At 46.9% G+C, this 20,794-nt stretch overlaps 1 protein-coding gene across 1 annotated transcript in view; it reads left to right on the top strand.

Moving 5' to 3' along the window:
* The window catches only part of CACNA1D (calcium voltage-gated channel subunit alpha1 D), a 175,266-nt gene that overhangs the window by 85,677 nt on the left and 68,795 nt on the right, over window positions 1-20,794 (top strand). The window contains exons 10-22 of the mRNA XM_046685745.1: window positions 677-902; window positions 1,034-1,241; window positions 4,118-4,238; window positions 7,278-7,392; window positions 7,912-7,981; window positions 8,838-8,904; window positions 9,629-9,776; window positions 11,855-11,984; window positions 15,281-15,340; window positions 17,983-18,089; window positions 19,648-19,735; window positions 20,407-20,514; window positions 20,600-20,652. Of these exons, the coding sequence (XP_046541701.1) occupies window positions 677-902; window positions 1,034-1,241; window positions 4,118-4,238; window positions 7,278-7,392; window positions 7,912-7,981; window positions 8,838-8,904; window positions 9,629-9,776; window positions 11,855-11,984; window positions 15,281-15,340; window positions 17,983-18,089; window positions 19,648-19,735; window positions 20,407-20,514; window positions 20,600-20,652 (1,501 nt within the window). The remainder of the gene's footprint in view (window positions 1-676; window positions 903-1,033; window positions 1,242-4,117; window positions 4,239-7,277; window positions 7,393-7,911; window positions 7,982-8,837; window positions 8,905-9,628; window positions 9,777-11,854; window positions 11,985-15,280; window positions 15,341-17,982; window positions 18,090-19,647; window positions 19,736-20,406; window positions 20,515-20,599; window positions 20,653-20,794) is intronic.

Here is a 20,794-nt window from a genome sequence, read left to right as displayed (position 1 = left end):
AGGATCAAGGAATCTTGCAGTTGGAAGGGACCTTGTATCCCTCTTGCTGCTCCCACTGGAAGCTTTATTTTTCCGTATGGTATTCTTGGCAAGTGGTGGTTGTTCCTGTATCGTTCATGTCCCCAGAGACAGCCCATTCTGGGTTTTGAGCTACTGAGAAGGCCTGCCTTACATCAAGTCAGAGCTGTTTCTGTCCAACTCTCCAGCCTGCTGGGTGGTATTTGCTGCTGTTAGAAATGACATTGGCAGGCACCCGCTTCGTATATCATGCTGTAAGCAAGACCAGATGGGTCTTTTGTGTGTGACTGAAGCAAAAAATATAATAGGATGGATGATCTAAATGCAGAATCGTAGGCTTTTAGGGCTGGAAAAACGTCAGAGATTATGTGATAAACCGCCCCTCCCCATTTTATAGTCAGTGAAACTGAGGCCCACAGAAATCAAGGAACTTCTCCAGAGGCTCACATCTAGGTCGTAGCAGAAGCAGGACCAGAACCTGGCAGGCAGACAGACCGTAATGTTAGTGCCACGCTTCTGTAACGTGTACTGTAGCAAAGAGGGGGCAGACGTGCTGGGGGCATTTCCTGCGGGGACTGGTGGGAGAAGGTGCGTGGGAGAAGAGGGGTCTGAGCCACCCTGGGCTGAGATCCCGACGTGCGTCCCTTTGTCCTTCCAGATATCGCTAACAAAGTCCTCTTGGCTCTGTTCACCTGTGAGATGCTGGTAAAAATGTACAGCTTGGGTCTTCAGGCATATTTCGTCTCTCTCTTTAATCGATTTGACTGCTTCGTGGTGTGTGGTGGAATTACCGAAACGATCTTGGTGGAGCTGGAAATCATGTCTCCCCTGGGCATCTCTGTGTTTCGGTGTGTGCGCCTCTTACGAATTTTCAAAGTGACCAGGTGAGGACATGTATATCTTGCCGCAGGTGTTTTCTGGATATGGGGTGGCGATCAGCCGCATCCCTAGTCAGGTGATGTTCGGCTCTGTCCGCACGGGTTTTCCGGGCTCACACCCTCATTTTGACTTGTAGGCACTGGACTTCCCTGAGCAACTTGGTGGCATCCTTGTTGAACTCCATGAAGTCCATCGCTTCACTGTTGCTCCTGCTGTTTCTCTTCATCATCATCTTTTCCTTGCTTGGGATGCAGCTGTTTGGCGGCAAGTTTAATTTTGACGAAACACAAACCAAGCGAAGCACCTTTGACAATTTCCCCCAAGCACTTCTCACAGTGTTCCAGGTGAGTCCTCCCATCTTGCTCTCCCTGAGAAGCACGTTCTGAGATGCCTCGTTGTCTCTTCACAGCTCAGTAAGACAAAACAATTCCCTTCTTATTGGAAACCTCTGTCCTAATGATGCTCTGATAAATTGTATGCCGTTTAAGTCATTCATTTTGCATCTTACTCCAGCTGTCTGTATGACATGATTGAATGTTTTTGTAAGACCACTGGATATTACAAACTAATAAACCCAAAACTTCTGTTTGATTTCACACAGTTTCTGAGGTTTTTGTGAGATAGGCTCTACAATCCTCTTTCTGTTCTTTGCTAATTTTGGATCGCAGGCAAGTTTTGTAATCCTGGTTATAACGGATTTATGCCAAGAAGTGGATTCTAAAGCCCTAATGCTTTGCTGTGCAGTCAGAGGAATCAGGGTGATAAAAGAGTTGTGACAGGCTTCTGCCCCTTTCTTGTCCTCCCTCGGGTGATGTAATGAGGACACACAGCCTCTGAGGGTGTCTGTGCTGTTGGGGCTGAGAAGGGAGTGACAGTGTCAGAATGTGCAGGTGGCTGTGCACTCGGAGCAGCCTCTCCACCCCACCTGGCTCTGAGCTGAGGCATTCTAAACCCCCTCTTCACATGTGGTGAGCTGAAGCCCTTCCTTGGACAGAACCTGGCAGATAAATTTAAAAGACTCATCTTGCCCTTGTCACTTTTCACAGTCAATGTCAGTGAGCTTTGGAGTCCTGCTGGAGAGGCCTGGTGGGAGGACAGTGGACATCAAGGTCCCATGGTGACTCTTTCAGTGCTCAGCTCTGTGCTTGGAAAGTCGCTCTGCTTTTCTGGAAAAAAAACCGAGAGACTAGAGGAAGTGATCTCGAAGATTCTTTCCCACTTGGTCATTTTGAGATGAATGAAATTACTGCCACTGCTATAAAGCCATGGCTTTCATTTTTTGAATTATACTTAATTTTGGCCACTGGTTAGTCATTCTTGATGCTGATTTCTTTCAGAGGAACTTGTGTGGAGGTGTTTTTTGTAATACATGTTTATGGCACAAAATTCAAATGTTACAGAAGGATATAAAGTTACAAGTCTCCCTCCCACCTAGCCACCAATTTCCTTTTCTAGGAGGCAACCACCACTAAACAGGTTCTTATATATTCCTCAAGGTATATTTGCTCATAGATATAAAGCAATTAACCTACCTACCCATAGATGAGTTTACACAGGTGGTGGCTCACCCCGCATGCTCTTTTCCTGTCTTGCTTTTTTTATTTTTAATACATTTTTGGTGAGGAAGATTGGCCCTGAGGTAACATCTGTTGCCAATCCTCTTTTTGCTTGAGGAAGATTGTCCCTGAGCTAACATCTTTGCCAGTCTTCCTCTCTTTTATGGCTGGATGAGCAGCGTGTAGGTCTGTGCCCAGGATCCAAACCTAGGAGCCTCGAGCCACCAAAGTGGAGCACATGGACTTAGTCACTATGCCACTGGGCCAGTCCCCATCTTGCTTTTTATCATTTAAAATGTCCTAAGAACCTTCCTTATTGGTCCATAAAAGGTTGCTGCCTCCTTTTCAGTGCTGCATAAATTCTGTGGTGTGGATGGGCCATAATTCACATAACCAGTCCCCTGCTGATAACTCTTACATCATATCCAGTCTTGGCTCAGTGGGTCACCTTGAACATACACCCTGGGGCACATGTGTGAGAGTAGATCTGTGGGATAAATTCACAGAAGTGGAATTGCTGGTTTAAAGGCTGTATGTCCATTTTCAACTCTGATACTCTTGTCCAAGTATGCTCCCTACAGGAGGAGTAATTCCTCCTTCATGGGGAGTAGGGGAGTGGGGAGCCTGCCCGTGGCCTCACTGCTCTTCACCACAGTGGGTGTTCACACTTCCAGATTGTTGCCTGTCTGATAGGTGAAAATGGTATCTTATTGGAGTTTTAATTCATATGTCTCTTATCAAGGGTGAACCTAAACGTCTTTTTATGTGACCTACCAGCCATTTATAGTTCCTTTTCTGTGAATTGTTTTATCTTTTCAAATCATTTGCCCATTTTTCTGTTTGGTTGTGAACCACGATGGTTTTAATTTTTAATATATCTTGTCCAGATAAAAGATAAAGAGGCATGTGCTCTCTCTCGCTCGGTTGCTCTCTCTGTCTCTGTGAAAGATAGTATATTTTTGAATTGCTATTCAAGTTCATCTGATTCTATATCACGATGGATTGAATTGTCAAGTATCATCAGTAGAGAAGATTAAATTTGAAACTTCAGATGGTTAGGAGTATCTACTCATAAGGTAGTTTGTAAATTTACATGAGATATTCAGAATTCCCTGCTTCTAACAATTCATAGATAGAATTCTCTGTTTGCACAATTGATTATCTATGTGGACTACCAGTCAGCAGTTAAAAAGAATGAGGTGAACCTGCTGGCAGAGAGGGTCTCCAGAGTATGTTGTTGAGTGGTCGGGGGGGAGACACATTGCAGAAAATTCATACAGTATAATACCCTGTATGTCTAATAAATCCGAGAAGACACCAGCTGCCTGTTTTCTCTGGGTGTGTATATACACGTTAAATGCACAAAGGTCCTGGAGAGAGAGACGCCAGCAGCATGCTTTCTGGGAGGGGACTAAAACCAGGCTGGAGGGTCATCAAAGAGTACGTAAGTCTTATATCTGATGTTACTTTACTTTCACTGGAAGAATTAACTCATGTATTGGTGTAATTAAAAATCGTGTTTTGAAAACTCAATGGGATAACAGATGGGTTTGTTCAGTGCAAACTGGACTGTGGAAGCCAGCTTCAACGGGATTTAGGAGCTCTGAGAGAACACCTGGGAGTTGTGAGTCCACCTACCAGCTGATCCCAGTTTTGGCTTCTAGATTCTGACGGGTGAAGACTGGAATGCTGTAATGTACGATGGCATCATGGCATATGGGGGCCCGTCATCTTCGGGAATGATCGTCTGCATCTACTTCATCATCCTCTTCATTTGCGGTAACTGTATCCTTCAAGCTGACCGGGGCTCTGTTGTGTCAGTGTCTTATTTTGTTTCTCCCTCTCTGAGTCGCCCCATGGTCGTGGTGGTGTGGTGGTGGTGGTGATAGCAGTTGTGGTGGGAAGTGAGTGCCCTTACCTTGTTAAAATGCTCGCCTTCACTGTTTCTGGGAAAGGCAGAGTAGGGGAGAGTCCCAGCTAGGCTTTGAGGAATGAGAGCAAGCCGGGGAAGGAGCACGAGACACCATGTGGGCTGTACCAGTGGTCACCCAGCTCAGTGTCACAGCTTCCGCACAGGTCCCAAGGGATGGCTTAGGGCAAAGCCAGGTTGTCCTCTGTGCCATCATCCTTGAGAGTTTAGGGATGCATCTGTGTCTTCTTAAGACCCTTCATAACCGATGGGCACACCCTTCAGTGGGTTGACCTAAGCTGCCCTGAACCTAGTTTTGCTTTGCTGATCTGTGTGTCTTTGGGGATCGAGTGTCCACTGGCCAGCTGCTTCATCAGGCTGCGTATCTTTTCTCCGACTCCTTTCATTCCTTTTCCTTGCCAAGAGGTACTTTCTAATCCTAGACTTCTGAAAATTCAGATCTCTCTTTACCTCTACGGACGCTTCACAACCCTGTGACCTTTGGTTGTGTCTGCTTTCCCTGTGTGTCCTCCCTGCCTAGCCCAAGACCTGGCATATGGAGGCCTCAGTAAATCTTAGGTGCAAGAACAGAGTATGAACGTGTGAATACCACTCTTGGTCTTCACTTTTTTATTTTAAAGCATCCTACTCTGAATTCTTCTTCTAAGAAGTCCCAGATCCCCTTAGCTTTTTTTCCTTTAATCTTCTCTGGCTTGTTAGTGAGTTTTCTTCAGTGTGGAAACCCCAGGGGAAACCTCTAAGGGCAGTGCTTTTTGCTTCAAGGTTTTGTATGGAAACCCCTATCTCGACACCTAGAAACCCTCTGAGTCCCTCCCGCAGGGAGCCCCCTGCGCCCGTCTCCTGCAGAGGGGAGTCCCCTGCCAGATTCTATGCTTGGGTCTCTTACCGCGTGTGGTTTCTGCATCTACTGGAGCTTGGGGTGGGTGCTTCTCCACCTCCCCAGCTAGACGATAAGCTTCTTGAGTCAGGAATCTTTTCTTTTTTGTATTCACGTCTCTCAGGGCTTATACTACAGACTCTTGCACAGTTAGCCCTTGGGAAATGTTTGCTAACTGAATGATTCCTGCTTTCTTTTTCTGCTCTCCCTGTGATTAACTCTTTAGGCCACAGCAATATACCGGCCTTAAGTCTGCAGAGAAGTATTCCTGGGCCGCTCTATCTGGTTACATGTCGTGTTTTCTTTGCAGCACATGTATCACTATCTGAAATGCTTAAATAGTTTATGTTCTGTCTCCCTCGACTAGAAGAGACGCTGCCTGGGAGCTGGACTCCAGTCTGCTGTTTGCTCCCATAGCCCCAGCACCTGGAACAGTGCCTGGCACATCAGAGGTGTTTGGTGGATCTTCCCTAATGAGTTCCTTAGCCCACCTCTGTTCAGGAGGGTCTGGGTAATGAATGCCTCTAAATAGAGATGATGGGTACTTAGAGGTTTATAACTTGTAAGACTTTCCTATGGTTTATTGCTCTGGATTTGCTTTCCACTACCTCAAAGGGTTTAGTGTCATTGCGAGACTAGAGATGTGTTGTTTCTTCATTGAGATCGTTAGTAGGAATTCTCTGTATGGTTAGTCCCAACACTAATCCCTTTCTGAGCTACGATTACCCCACGGCGGTCAGAGGAGTGCTGCGTTATGGAGCCCTCGCCTGGCTCAGGACAAACTGCTTCCCCAGGCTTGTTGCAGCTCTGTTTAAGGAGTAGTCTAGCATATCAAAGGCGTTTTGAAAGGCCTAATACAATTCGCTCATGTTTCCATCCTCTTTAAAGACTTGAATAGATTAGTCAAGCCTGAGGTCCCCTGTAAGTGCTCCCCTCATCGGGCCTTGTTAGGTTAAGCCTGTTTACATGTTCGGCAGCCGTCCTGAGATTTCACATTGCACTGGGCGTGTGGCACAGTGGTTCGCCTCTCCTGTCTCAGGGTCCCTGGGCTCCTGCAGTCTTGCATGCATATGACCATATGTCAGCCAGAGAGAAGCTTCAGTTAGAGGAGAGCCATCTTGACTTACTGCCCTTTGACCCTGTGCTTGTCAAAAATGTACTTAACTTCTAGTAAATAAGAAACAGGCATCTTTTGATTTGGGAAGATTGTTCAGAATTTTTTTTTTCAGTCATTCCAGGAAACCACACATACAGCATTATAGTAAGAATCGAAAACCCGCTAACTTGTTTAATCACCTAACTTTTTACTGTTTGAAAAAATAATAATTCAACCACAGTAGCCAAAGATCTAGCCACAGTGGGGCTACTCAAATGAGTAGGCCGGCATGTCTGGCAATAAGTCAGGCATGCTGTAGTCAGTCAGTGTTTGTGGAGTGAATGAATGAGTGAGGTATCTGCAGACTGAGGGCCGTTTCAGATAAGAAAGGCTCGGACTGTCTCCTGCAATGGGATCACCACTTGTATGGTGTGTAGCCTTAAAGGTGTCTGTTTTGGAAAGCATGACCCAAATAGATGTTATGGGTTTGTGTCTTTTAAAAGAAACCAAATGCATGAAGTGTAATGCAAAATGCATGAAAGCACCATTTATGTTATTGGTTGTTTCACACAATGTGTATCAGCTGTAGATACCTAGATGTATAGAGATATGCACACATGCTTGTGCAAACATGCACATATGCACTGACATGAAAGGAAATGGTCAAGTTTGTAGGTTTTCACAAGTTTTAGTGAATCTAATTTTGCTTTTTTCCAGACTGTCTTCTACAGGTTTCTAGTTTTTTTTTTTTTAAAGAAAAACACAAGGCTCTGTTCCTCTGGCTTTACCGAGAGAACACAGCACTAGGGGACAGTCCCCTGTTACCAGCCTCCTAGAACACAGAGGGGGGTGATGTTGCCCCTGTTGACCAGATGTAGTTTCATTTAGAAATGTGTTATACCCTTAAAATGTTCAAATTAGATATTCTACTGAATGTCTTCTTGGCCATCGCTGTAGACAATTTGGCTGATGCTGAAAGTTTGAATACTGCTCAGAAAGAGGAAGCCGAAGAAAAGGAGAGGAAAAAGATTGCCAGGTAACCCCATTTTTGCTTGAGCTGTTTGCTCAGGGGTCTGCCTGGGGAGCCAGCTGAAGGTGAGGCCTTGGGGGGCCACCTGGACTCCACGGCAGCTGTAGCTCGCATGGTGCTGCTTTGTGGTGATTGTGGGTGACCACGTGGGGCTAACCAACAAGGGTAGAGTCTTGGGCAGAAGCCAGGCCCTCAGCTGTCATTCTTTTGGAGCTGAGAGTAGGAGTCGCACGTCCCCATGCTTAAAGAATGGCTGCAGTTAATTTTTGGCATCATAAAATAAATGATGCTTTCAGTGCTGATTAGCTCTTGGATGAGAATTTTAATAAGATGATCTGTGTAATGAATCCAGTGCACTGAGATGAGCAGGAAGCTCTGAGTGTGGGTTGTGCTATGTTCTTGCTGTTAGCATTGTTTCCAATTAAATTCCGTCCTTCATTGGGCCACTGTTGATTCAGAATCCTGATTAGTATTTTTATACGTAGCAATATGGTTACTTGGTTTCTTGTGTTCTTTTCTCTGCAGAAAAGAGAGCCTGGAAAATAAAAAGACCAACAAACCGGAAGTCAACCAGATAGCCAACAGTGACAACAAAGTGTGTGTTCTGAAGCCCTTCTCCCCTTTTTGTTTCAAAATGAGTCTGTTGATAGCACCATAGATGTACCGTTTACGCAGTGAAAGTGTCCTGTATGATACTGTGGTGTGAGAGTGTGAAGCCACCATTATAGACGCTGGCTTTCCAGGGGGATTCTGAGTGAGTTTAGGCACTCACCTGGTTGTTAACCAATATTTCAACCAGTATATATTTGGCTGGTCTGACCATTTATTTTTTCTTTATTGGAATTGTGTGGTCAGACCTGACCTATGTTCGTATCTTCTCAGTGGGGGGTTAAAATCAAGGATTATTAATAGGTGTCTACCCCCAGAGGAGATCTCAGGATCAGGGGGTCTGGGTGCTTAGGGCTATACTGTCAAACTTCATCCCACTTATGACAGCTCTGGATTTTTCATTTGTTTGTTCATTGAGTCAGTAAATACGTTTTGAATGGTTACTGTGTCTCAGAGACTGGGGGTCATGAATGAACAAGACTGACGAGGTCCCTGCCTGCATGGGGCTCCCAATCTAGTAGACAGACAGGAATCCACAGTGTGGTTACCATACATGTCGTACATGTGGCATGTGTGACAACGCTAGGATAGGAAGAGGTGTGGATGGTGCTGGCTGACTGTGGCTGGGTAGGGGTTATACCTGTTTTCTCCTCATCTGCCCTCAGACCTTCTGTCCTAAGCAGAATCATCGTCTGGGGGCGTCCGCTGTCTCTACACGCTCACTTGCATACAGTGCACACTTCACCCTGTGCGCAATGGCAAGGTTGAGTCTTCACTCGGGCCCTCTGATGTGCATTCAAGTCAGAGTCTCCCCTCCTCCCAAGACCTCTCTGTCATCCTAGGTTACAATCGATGACTACCGAGAAGAAGATGAGGACAAGGACCCCTACCCGCCTTGTGATGTGCCAGGTATGGTGGTGCAGGCCAGACACAGGCTCTCAGCTCATGAGGGATGTGGCTTTGCCATCCCTCTGTGCTCAGTGGCTGTGTCTGTCGCTGGCTAACCCAGCTGGGGCACACGCTGGGCTGCTGAGGCCATGGGTCTAGTCTCTTCGTGGGACAGTTAGTTCTTTTTCTTTTGGTCACAGGAAGCTTACATGAGCCAGATTCCAAGTGGTGAGGAGAAAAAGTGTAGGTGAATCCTGGCAAACCCAACTTTTGCTGGGAAATCTCTCTAGGAGGTGACCAGTTATTACTGCTCACCTGACACTTCCACGTTTGACTGGTGCCTTGATTGGCTAGTGTAGGAGGGACTATGGAGAGGGGGCCTGGAGGCTGGTGATGTGGGACTTGAAGTCCCACACGGTGTTTTCAGGCCAAAGCTGAGCAAGAGGTTACTGGGGAAACAGCCAGATGCTGAGGCGATGGCAGTGAGGACCCCACTGCAGCCACCTTACCTGTGCTCACGTCTTTAACTGCTGGGGACCTCATTGCCACAGCTGCACACACTCATGATGGGTACACTTCTCAGCCCTCTGCACACATTCAGTCCATATTCCGAAGGGATTAATGTAAGCTGATAGATTTTGTTAAAGTTTAAGCCAAATTTTCATGTGAAATTGAGAATAATCATTCAAACCCAAATGTAATCTTTGTTTATTTCATGCCTATAAAAAAAGTGTCTCATTTAAAGTAGGTGAAGAGGAAGAGGAGGAGGAGGAGGATGAACCTGAGGTTCCTGCTGGCCCCCGTCCTCGCAGAATCTCGGAGTTGAACATGAAGGAGAAAATCGCCCCCATTCCTGAAGGGAGCGCTTTCTTCATTCTTAGCAAGACCAACCCGTAAATACCCCATTTCTAGTCACATCACTGCCCCGTCTCACCTGGGGCCCTATGGGTTGCTGAGGGTGGCTGGGGATGAGGTGAAGGAAGGTGGGTCATGCCCTTTTCTGCACCTGAGTGTCAGAGCCCCCTGAGGTCCCTCCGATCCTCTCCTGCTCCAGCCTTGCCTTTGCCCTCTGTCCATCTCTTCTTGGCCTTCCCGTTCCTGGAGGGGATATAGGGGGGTCACCAGGTCCTGAGAGGAGCACCCTTCCAGATTCTTCTCCCTCTTTACCACTGCCCTGGGGCCGGCAGTGTGGAATACCTGCAGCTCAGTCAGAGCCCACGGCTCTGGTGTTCCGTGGGCCGTTAGCTGTGAAATGTTTTCCATCCGAAGGACCCTTTTTTCATGCATGGGTCTTCTGTTAAGATGCTTTGGGGGATGACAATTTTTTGACCACTTTCTGCACACATCTTCATCCAGAGATCCAGTTTAGTTGATCATTTCTCGCTGTTGAGTTTTATAGCTATAAAGTAATATTGCTCAATGGTATTTTATGGGTTGTAGCTATTCAATCCCGCTTAATGATATTCTGCTTAAAATAGCGTTTCTAGTGTTAAAATGATAAGGTGCTCACTAGGAACGTGGTAATTACTCACAAGTACTGCAAGAGGAAGACGTTTATTTACTAGCTGGTTTCTAGGTTTTAAATCATCTGGGACTGAGTGAAATGCCAGGGGGAATAAATGGCTCCTGGAAAGGTTTCTAGAATTGCAGAAGTAGTTCTTGGCTGTCGGAGAACTCTATAATCTGCAGGCCCCGGGGAGATACAGGTGTGAAGCAGGGCCTGCTGCAGTCCTTAGGGACTTGAAGATCTGACGGCAGTTTTTACAGCTCATCACTGTTGAGAGTTTGGGTGTCTCTTAAAAAAAAAAAAAAAGTTATTCAACCAACGTTACCAATACCTACAGCTCACTGTATCTTACATATTGAAGGGATGGATTGATTTTCCCCCAAAGCCATGAGCACTCCTGCCTGCACAGCCCTGGGAGGCCTTCCCCAGCTGCTGACAGCTGGCAAGCCCCCCAGGGCCACATCCCAGCATTAAGCAGCCTCACAAGGGGGGTTTGAAGCAAGGGGTCACCTTCATATAAAGTTGACTCCAGTTTGAAAAGTGAACAAGCTTTTCAAAGGAAAACCTCCATGTAGTCTATAGGCCAAGAAACAAAAAAGATCTTGAAATTCTGAAGTTAAATATTGAGGCTGAGGGTAGTCAGGTGGTAACTAGCCCACTGATGGCAGGGGCAGAGGAGAGGCTCTGACGGCCATGGGGCTGTCGTGAGAGCCGGGCCGGGAGGGCTGGGCACGCGCCACCTGCCTTGCTTCACGGGACCACAGGACTCTGGTGGCTCTGTCACATGGTGCAGGAAGATCCTGTGAGATTCCTGCACGATGACATGGCTTTCACTTCACTTTCACAGGAGTGCTTGTCATGGGTCAACTCCTCCCCCGCAAAATAAAAAAAATAGTACTTATGACAAAATCTCCACATAACAGGAGACCTCACCAAGCCCCGCTACTGCAGTTATATTTTCATGTAGCCCAACTGCCGGACCAGACGGGCTTGCTCTCGTTCTTAGCAAGCTGTTGCCATGAGCTCTGACCTAGTCTCCTTTCTGAGGCAGGGAAGGTAACTGGCTGGTCTTCATGTTACAGTGGGAAAACGTCACAGCCAGACTTGGATGGGGAATCTGCCCCTGGTCCTTACCAGCTGTGTCCCCTTAAGAAAGTTCTTTCACGTGCTGAAGCCTCTGTTTCTGCGCCTTTGGAAGGGTGATGATCCCCACTTTAAGGACTCAGCGAGTGATCTCTGTGGAGCACCCACACAGAGCCAGGGCACCATGGGTCCTCGGGGTCTGCCATCCTGGGGTTTCGAGGTCAGGTGGTTCTGGTTTGCTGGGTGGGGGGCATGGGCGGCACAGTGGGCAGCTGTCCTCTGCCTGACCTGTCACCCAGACGGGGCCCTGATGCTGAAGGCGCTGGCCTGTCTGCCTGGGCCCAGTCTGGGGCTGTGTCCATGCGGTGGCTTTCCCTACAGGATCCGCGTGGGCTGTCACAAGCTCATCAACCACCACATCTTCACCAACCTCATCCTTGTCTTCATCATGCTGAGCAGTGCTGCCCTCGCCGCCGAGGACCCCATCCGCAGCCACTCTTTCCGGAACACTGTAAGTTGCTGGGCGAGGATGGGCGGGTGGGCTCCCTCTGGGATCAGCACTGGCCTTGCAGGCAGAGGCAGGCAGGGCAGGGCCTGTGGAGCCTGCGAGGCTGGAAGCTAGAGTGGGCCTCTCGCTCTCTGGCAAGTGTTTTACGTGTCAGGTTTATAAGTGCCAGAGAGGTTCTGTTTCATCGGGACGAACCTTGATTGAATCATGTATTTTAAACTTCATTTTAAGAACTCTGCAGGAACTTATAGTGTATTCAGGGACCTGCTTCTCTTCCTCTTCATTCCTTGTTGCCAACATTTTGGTCTCTTTTCCCCTCCCCAGTCAAATTCACATCCACACCTATTTTGAGATTTTTGCCTAGTGGAATCATCCAGCAGGAGAGAAAGTAAAATTGAAACCAGGTGTGTCACATGCCCAGGAGCTCTTGTTTAGAGTTGGCAGGGAGGGCATAGCTCATGTGGACTTGCATTCAGGCAGCTACTCGGCTCCACTGCTGAGGAGAAATACAAGTTAGGGAGATGATGGGGTGTGGAATTGAGTGGGTCAGTGGAGAGGAAGAACTGTGTTTTGGTGGAGCAGGAGGAGCTTTTACAAAGAAAACAAGCAGAGAGTTAAGTTTTGTATTACTGATCAGTTTCGTAATTTAGGGATAGCACCCTTCCGCCGCATCTCCGTGGGACAGAAACTGGTCCCTAAATTATTCCTTGCCTACACAGTCCCATCTTAGCAGTTCAGCTCTCAGAACAGTCCAGAGGCCAGCTTCAGGAGACGGGTAGCCTGTGGACTCCCCGGCTTTGGTGTTGTAGTGCAGTTTCAGACGGTTCCCCAGAAACCCTCCCGGGAAAGGGAGGCCCTCAAGGTGTGGAGCCGTCAGCGTCACTGCCTTGCCTGGTTGGTACTTCCTTCTGTACGTGAGATTTTTAGAGATTTGAGGACAAACACAAATCACCAGATCAGTGCCCTAGGATTTCTCTCATGACAACCAAGCCTCGTGCTGTATCTTTCCATCTCCAGTGCTCTCGGTTTGAAGCCTGGCAAACACAGAACATGGGATTGATAAAACTGCACTCTGGCATGAAGATAAAAAGAACGTTCCCCCAAGGCACATGTTGGTGTTGATGTAAAGATGAAGGCGCTGGGCCTGTCTTAATCTGTACTTTTGTTTGAGATTCCAAGGCTGTCTCTATCTAGACATTCAAATGGAACAAAGACCTTCCTGTCATTGAATTCCATCATAATAAAGAGACTCAAGAGAAAAAGCTGTTAGGAAAAAATATCACGTGACAGACTAGGTCGGGAGCTAGTCTAGAACGCAGACTGACAGAAGTTAAGTTACACGGGCCTTCATGTTCTTATTTTTTATTGTAATTACTTCCCCATGAGTTTATGCTCTCATGCTCCTTGCTGCTTTTCCCAAGAATGTTGTTATTCTTTTTTATAGATGTACATATGTATATGTGTCTTGCTTTTAAAATACTATGGTTTTTTTATTGTGATAAGAACATTTAACGTGAGATCTGCCCTCTTAACAAATGTTTAAGTGTACAAGACAGCATTCTTAATGATAGGCACTATATTCTACAGTGGATCTCCAGAATTTATTCACCTTGCATGACTGAAATCTTACACCCATTGAACAGCAGCTCCCCTCCCCATTTCCTTCTCCACCAGGCCTTACAATGACCATTCTGCTTTCTGTGAATTTGACTGCTTTAGATACCTCATATAACTGGAATCACGCAGTTTTGGAGTTTTTTTAAAACCTTAGCTGAGTTACTAGTGAAAAAGAGAATGGAGGCTGAGTGAGGAAAGAACAACTTAGATCTAAGAGCTTTGACTCCAGAAACTAGGTGGGGGTTGGCTCGTGGGCAGCACTGTCTTTCTTGGTGGCCTGGGGGCTTTTCAGCATTAACAGTCCTGCTGGGACCCAGGAGGGAATAAAGGGGAGGGGGCAGGGGTCTAGTGTACTGGAAATACCTTTCATTGTTTCTAGTCAGAAACACAGATACACAGAAGTGTTCAAGCAAAATGTATAAATCCAGAAGCAGAAACAGTTTGGACGATGAACACCCTCTGAAGAGAGAACCTCAGCTGAGGGGAGCTGGCCTGTGAAGCAGAGGTCCTCACCTTATTGTAACAGCAAAGGACCCCTGAGGTGGATCCCACACTTAAACAGCAGGGCCTGTGGGTCTTGACTAGCATTCCACGGGCTTTGCTCCTTGCTTAACAACACCTGTGACTGGCTGCGTGGCCTGAGCAGCTGCCCCTCTTCCCAGCGTCTGCATCTGTTAAGGGGAAGGAGTTGGCCTGGGTGATCTCCATGGTCCTCTCCAGCTGTGATCTCTTCAGTTCTTTCAAACCATAGTGCATAGTTGTCGTGAAGATAAACAGCCAAGACAGCCTCTTCTGCTGGCAGAGTCTCGGCTGCCATCTTTGTGGCTGAGGGTTCCCTGCGAGCAGCCTTAGTTGAGTGGTCAGACTTCCTGCTGCTGGCCCACATGCCCCGCCCTCCTATCCCTGTGGCTCCCAGTAGACTCAGGGCCCCCAGAAGGGGTTGGCAGGACTTGGTTGGTTGGAGAGTAGAAGGTATTTTCAGGAATGTGATAAAGTAGCCTGGGCAGATAATTGAGAGGCCAAGTCAGTCATTCTTTGAGTGGGTCCAGCGAGGTAAAAACCCGCCTTGGGAGGGAGCAGTGTTTGATGCAGAGCAAGAGGATAAGTGAAACTCTTCCTTACACATTTATCCAGCCGGCACATTGGTGGGGGAAGGGTGTTTACTCCCTGACTAAATGGACTGGAATTGGAGGAGACACGTGAAAGCTGCTGGCCCCATGTGATGCCACTTTCCATCTTTATTTACATTTCTCCACCAATCTGAAGCTCAGCTGGATAGCAACATATTTCATTCAGCCAAAAATGCAGTTAAAAATCTAGAATGTGTGTAAGACTCTAATTTATCTGGTGCCACAAGTAATTTGTCACTGTAGTGCTCCGATGAGCAAAGGTTATTAATAAAGCACTTTTAGAAATGAGCCTCTGTCTGTCCAAGACATGAGACCGGGAAGAGAGCCTGAGTGGTTAAAGGAGGTAAGTATTCCCAGATGCTCTTCGTTTGGTCATAAAGATGAGCTGTAATTGGACCAAATGGGGCATTTATGAGCATCTCGGCACTTACCTCCAGAGTGGCGGGCTTACCCAAGGAGAACGGTCTCTGAGCGCACGTAGGGGTTCCACCCAAGGGCATGTGGCTGTTTGTCCGGATGCTTTTTCTCATGTCTGTGTGTTGTACCTTGCAGATACTGGGTTACTTTGACTATGCTTTCACAGCCATCTTTACTGTTGAAATCCTGTTAAAGGTAATGGCTTTTCCATTGATCCTCACATACCCTAAAGCAGCTGTAGCAATAATAGTTGCAATTCTTTGTTTACCTTCCAGATGCTAGGTTACGCAGATTATGTCTTCACTGGTACTTTTGCATTTGAGATCGTTTTGAAGGTAACAGGTTCCACAGCAGTGTGTCTAAGGGGCTGCTCCTGCGTGTGACACACAGCAAAGAGGCGTGACGTGCTTTCAATTATTTTTATTTTTTGTCTTTTGTGATCAAGCTATACTTATTTTTTCATCCAAAGAATTTTTTCCTATAACAATTCAACTTATTTTTGCTATTTCTTTTCAATCTTGGAATGCATGTAGGAGCTACTTTGGCTTCATAATAGTGATTGGAAATTATATTTTGCTCTTTTTTTTTTTTTATATTCTCTGAAATATGTCAGCTGACAACAGGGTACATCACTACGTGTGAACTTTCTTCCACCCTTCCTGACGTCAAAGTCAGAGGAAAAGCATTTCTCCTGTGAAGGGAATGTCTCTCTTTTCATTTCTTTGACTGAATTGTTTTCAGTGTCCTAAAATAGTAGCACACTATTTTCTTGCAACAGGATTTGCAAGATAACTTGGGTCTATTTGTGTTAAGGTATTTTTATGTCTGTTTTAATGGATGGGCTTACATTTAAACAAATCAAAAGAGCATCCTTTGGACAGGGCGCCCTAAATGTACTGCCCATGCATGAGCTGACAGTTGCCGTTGCTGCATGTGTTTTGTGTACTGATGGTGAAGGCCACCCTCGGGGATCTCATTCCTTCTGTACTCAGAGGTCTGGAGACCCACAGCAGAGAGCCAAGAACCCCCCAGACTTGCTAAATGGCGTGGGTCCTTGCTGTGCTGGAACAATGTGGCCCATGACAACTGTCAGAGCAATCAGCCCTTAGTGGGGAGACAAGCTGAGAAATGAGGACTTCTGACCACAATTTTCTTTAAACCATTTTGGGTTTTTTTGTGTGCACATCTCAGGAAAAAAATGTATTTTGTGTTAGTCTACTGTAGAACTTGGGCTCTTCACAAAATCTTTGAGAAAATGAAACCTCAGTTAATGTTGCCAGAGAATGGGCTATTTAGACATTTTCTTTTCCTTTTTGGTTAAGGAAAATATTAGCACAAAACCAACCACCCTCTGTTTAAAGCTTTTTTAAAAACCTAAAAATTTGAGTTTATTTTCCTGCCTTTAAGCCAGTGAATTTGGCCGACAGTCCTTTCCTAAGGGAGACCAGTGCCTGGGTCAGTGAGCATGTTCCAACACGGTCTCCATGGTAAGGGGCAGAGATGCAGAAGGCACAGGGCTGGAGTGCAGGGACATCACCCGGCCCCTGCTTGATCCTGAGCTGCTTTTTTTTTTTTTTTTTTTGAATTTGCCTTCTCCTCAAACTGAGTGGGGAAAAGTTCTACTTAGTCTGTTAGCCTGGTTAATTGAGGTTTTATTTTACTTTCCACCTTTTTACATTGTTAAATGAATGTAGTTACTCTTGGGCTTTGGGGCAAATGAGATACAGGTTTATATCAAAAACAACAATTATCACTTTTAAATTTCTGTATTTTCACCTCAGTGACTTAAATCTTCCGAGTCATTCTTCATTTCAAAAGTATTTTAAGAGGGTGGAAAATAAGCTAAAACAAGAAGGATTCAGAAAATGGAGATTCACTGAGAAGCATCTAACATCAGAAATGGTGGTTCCTGGCGGCCTTGGGAAGATTTGGAACACTGTTTTGGTTATTTGGTTAAGCCATTTGAAATTGCCATTTTTGTAGGTCACAAAGATAAATGTTGGCCATTTCATGTAGTCCATTGTAATTAGTTCCCAACTCTGCTTCTCCTCTCCTGTAGTCATCTGAGCCTTCTCCCACTTTTTTTTTTTTTTTTTTAAATAGTGAATTCTATGTGTTTTGCTGTTTTTACTCTAGGGAACTTCCTCATGAAATTCCTTTTCCATCGCTAGTAGGAACCTCCCTGGGGCACCCACACTGTGGGCTCCGGGTACACATGGCATGTGATTAGAGAGTGGTGAGACGCATGTGACACTTCCTTGCCATGCGTTGCATGAGCTAGAGCAACTGGCCTTGGAGGAACCCTCTAAAGTATGGCTAAGGACTGCCAGGAACAGTAACGGGCCTACCTGACAAAAGGAGGCAAGTTTCCATGTCAGCGGAGCCTGTGAGCACTGGACCCCAGTGCTTTTTCTAGCCCCCACGGGGAAGGCTGGGTTGGACCTCGGGCTCTCCTGGGGTCTCAGAAGGGCCAAAGCCGGTGCTTTGGGGAAGCCAGAGTTGTCTGGGCAGCAATTACGTCCTGACGAGCGTGGTCATGTGGACTCTCTCCTGAGACAGACTCTTTGGACATGCCAATGATGCATTCATATTTGAAATTTGTCATCACTGTCATAAAGTCTGGATTGGTCTCTTCTTTTACAATGTATCGGAAGTCAGCTGCCCTTTTTCAATTTTTAAACAAATGATTCGGTTGCTCTGCCCTGTTGGTTTGTATTTCTGGCTTCTTAACGCACACTGTTCATAAAGTCATAATTTCCTCGAGGTTTTGTAAAGAGCCCAGGTTTCTTTTCCTCTAGAGAGAACAGACAGTAAATCACTCATGATTCTGCTTATAGATGACGACCTTTGGAGCTTTCCTCCACAAAGGGGCTTTCTGCAGGAACTACTTCAATTTGCTGGATATGCTGGTTGTTGGGGTGTCTCTGGTGTCATTTGGGATCCAGTAAGTATTCTGTGTGCATGTGTACACAGGACTGTGGAGCAGGATGGTTTACGTGAGGAATTTTTACATAGTTCATAAAGGCTGGGCAATGTGTGAATGATTACATTTAGTTATCTGGGAAATCTTAATTTGTGCCCATGCCAGAAAGCATTGGGACAACTCATGCTCTTGTGTTTCTCTTTTTCTTTGCATGCCTTCTGCTAGGTTATTACTCTCTATGATAATTGCTTTCAAAAGAGGGGGAAGAAGTCTTGACTAGGGGGAGGGAAGCTGGCTTCCGGTTTGGGTTCCTCCAGGAGCTGGTCCTAGGGCCTTGAGGGCATCTCTCCTAGGATCTCAGTTCCCCATCTGTACAGGAGGGGCTGGGACCAGCTTGAATGTTGAAGCCTTCCCTTGATCTCCAGGCTATATCAGCTGCTATGACCCTTTTTTTTTTTGGTCACTAAAACTTTCAGCCAGGCAGGGACGAGGCTGCAAGTCAGGGCCCTAGGGCCTTTCCATAGCATTTAGGGATTTCTGGTGGAAAATAATCCGAGTTGCACATTGCCTGCCTACCATACTCAGGGGTCAGGGGTAGAGGCTCCAATGGGAGCATCCAGGGGTGGCCTTGCTTTTCTGCTGACATATGGGCACCTCTGCTCAGGTGCTGACCATCAGTACCCCCATATGAGAGCACATGAGTTCACACGACCTCTGAGCTAAAGGTGAATGGGGAGCCTCATTCCCCTCAGAAGACCGAGGATGCCTGCCTGAAACGGCCCCCTGTTGATCCTCCTTACCTTCCACCACTGTTCGGGGGAAAGAGGCATGTCGTCACAGCTTAGGACTTTCTCACTAGTGTCTTTGCAACTCCTATAGACTCCCTGCTGCAGCCCTTGCCCACTGCCTTCTGAGCGTGTGGTGTGGCCACACTCAGCTGCCTGCCATGCTAAATGAGCTGCCTTCTCTCGTCTAGGGCCTTTGTAGGGGCTGTTCCCTTGGCTGGAGCCCTTTCTCCTTTTGTCTACCTAACCCCTACCCACCTGGGACTCACCTGGATATCACCTCCCTAGGGGACCTTCCCAGGCTCCCTGAGGTTGTGCTCCCCCAGCACCGCAGGCTGCATCACCTCCGTTGTGATACGTGCCATGCTGGGTTGTGATTGCCCGTCTCTCCCGCTGAACAGTGGAGCCCTGGAAGGCCAGAGAAGCCCAGCACCAGAGCACTGCAGCAGGTCTCCACCCTCAAAGCAAAACCAAACAAAACTGCAGCCTAAAAGCCAAATACTACCTACTGTTTACATCAAGTGAAAAGAACAAAGCAAATCCTAAGTCCTGTTTGTGCTGCATTCGCTGTGTGCTAAGGCGCAGGGCCCGTGGGCCTCGCTCAGGAGGGGCTGTGTGGTGAGGACTGGAAGGAGGAGGCCCTTCATGTGTGAGTTGTGGGGTGAGATTCGCTCAGCTCCTCAGGGTCCCAGCATGTTGTGTAGTGGCGCAAAGTGAAGGCTGAGTGAAGTCATCTCAAAGCATTTTATCTGTAACACACTCTACTTTCTTTCTTTCTTTGCTCTCTTCCTTAGATCCAGTGCCATCTCCGTTGTGAAGATTCTGAGGGTCCTAAGGGTCCTAAGGCCACTCAGGGCAATCAACAGAGCGAAAGGACTTAAGGTTTGGCCTCCTCTCCAGGCTGGGCTCGCTTCCCTTGGGGTTAGCTGTAATTACCGACTTTTCTGGGCCAGAGCTGGGCTGAGCCCTGATGGTTTCTAAAGTGGGTTGTACGTTTGAAAAGGACATTTCTAACCAATGCAGCTGCCTCTGCCAAGTGCTGATAGCATTTTAAAAAGTTTTCTTTCCTTTTTTGTTGTTAATTTAAGATACTTTTCTTTATGTCAATACTATTCATTTTATTACTTTTTTCATTATTGATAGTATTTCTTTGGGTTTATTTTAGTCTTTAAATCTATTCTCCCCCAGGTTGTACAACAGGCCAGAGGATGTTCATTTTCCTAAGTCCTTTCATGGGGTGTGGGGCCCATGGGCCTGTGTGCCAGGCCACGCTGCACCCTAGGGCATTTCTTCTGACTCAGTCAACTGCTTTGGGAGGAAACAAGGAGGGGCCCACCGGCAGGGTGCTCCTCCCAGGTCGCCACAGTGCCCTGGTGGTAACTCCCCATAGATAACTACCTGAAAAATAAGGCACAGGGGACCACAAAGTTGGAAAAGCATATAAAAATGCACATAAATGTAGAAAACCTTGGCTGGTATTAGTTCATCCCGTGGCTAAAACAACAAAGGTGAGCCCCACTCCTCTGTCCCCTCCTGCTCCTCTCTCCCCACAGCATGTCGTCCAGTGCGTCTTCGTGGCCATCCGGACAATTGGCAACATCATGATCGTCACCACCCTTCTCCAGTTCATGTTTGCCTGCATCGGGGTCCAGTTGTTTAAGGTACAGGGAGGCGTCTTCGAGCACGGAGCCCAATTCATCCCTCCAGGGGAAGCCTGCATGTGACTGTTGTCTGTTTTGTACCCAGGGAAAGTTTTATCGCTGCACAGATGAAGCCAAAAGTAACCCAGAAGAATGCAGGTGAGTGTCCTGGATGCAGGAGTTTGGAATTTAGAAGGACAAATGGAAAACTTCAAGGATTCGCTCGTGCTAGCATTTCAGAAGTGTCCGTCCCGTCTTGCAAGGGGCCTGTGTGCTCAGCTCATGGCTGGAGAGATGGAGG

Source organism: Equus quagga, chromosome 1, assembly GCF_021613505.1.
Source record: "Equus quagga isolate Etosha38 chromosome 1, UCLA_HA_Equagga_1.0, whole genome shotgun sequence".
In the NCBI taxonomy this organism is placed as follows: Eukaryota; Metazoa; Chordata; class Mammalia; order Perissodactyla; family Equidae; genus Equus; species Equus quagga.
The sequence above is the reverse complement of the archived record's forward strand: the minus strand, read 5'-3'. Positions and strand labels throughout refer to the sequence as shown.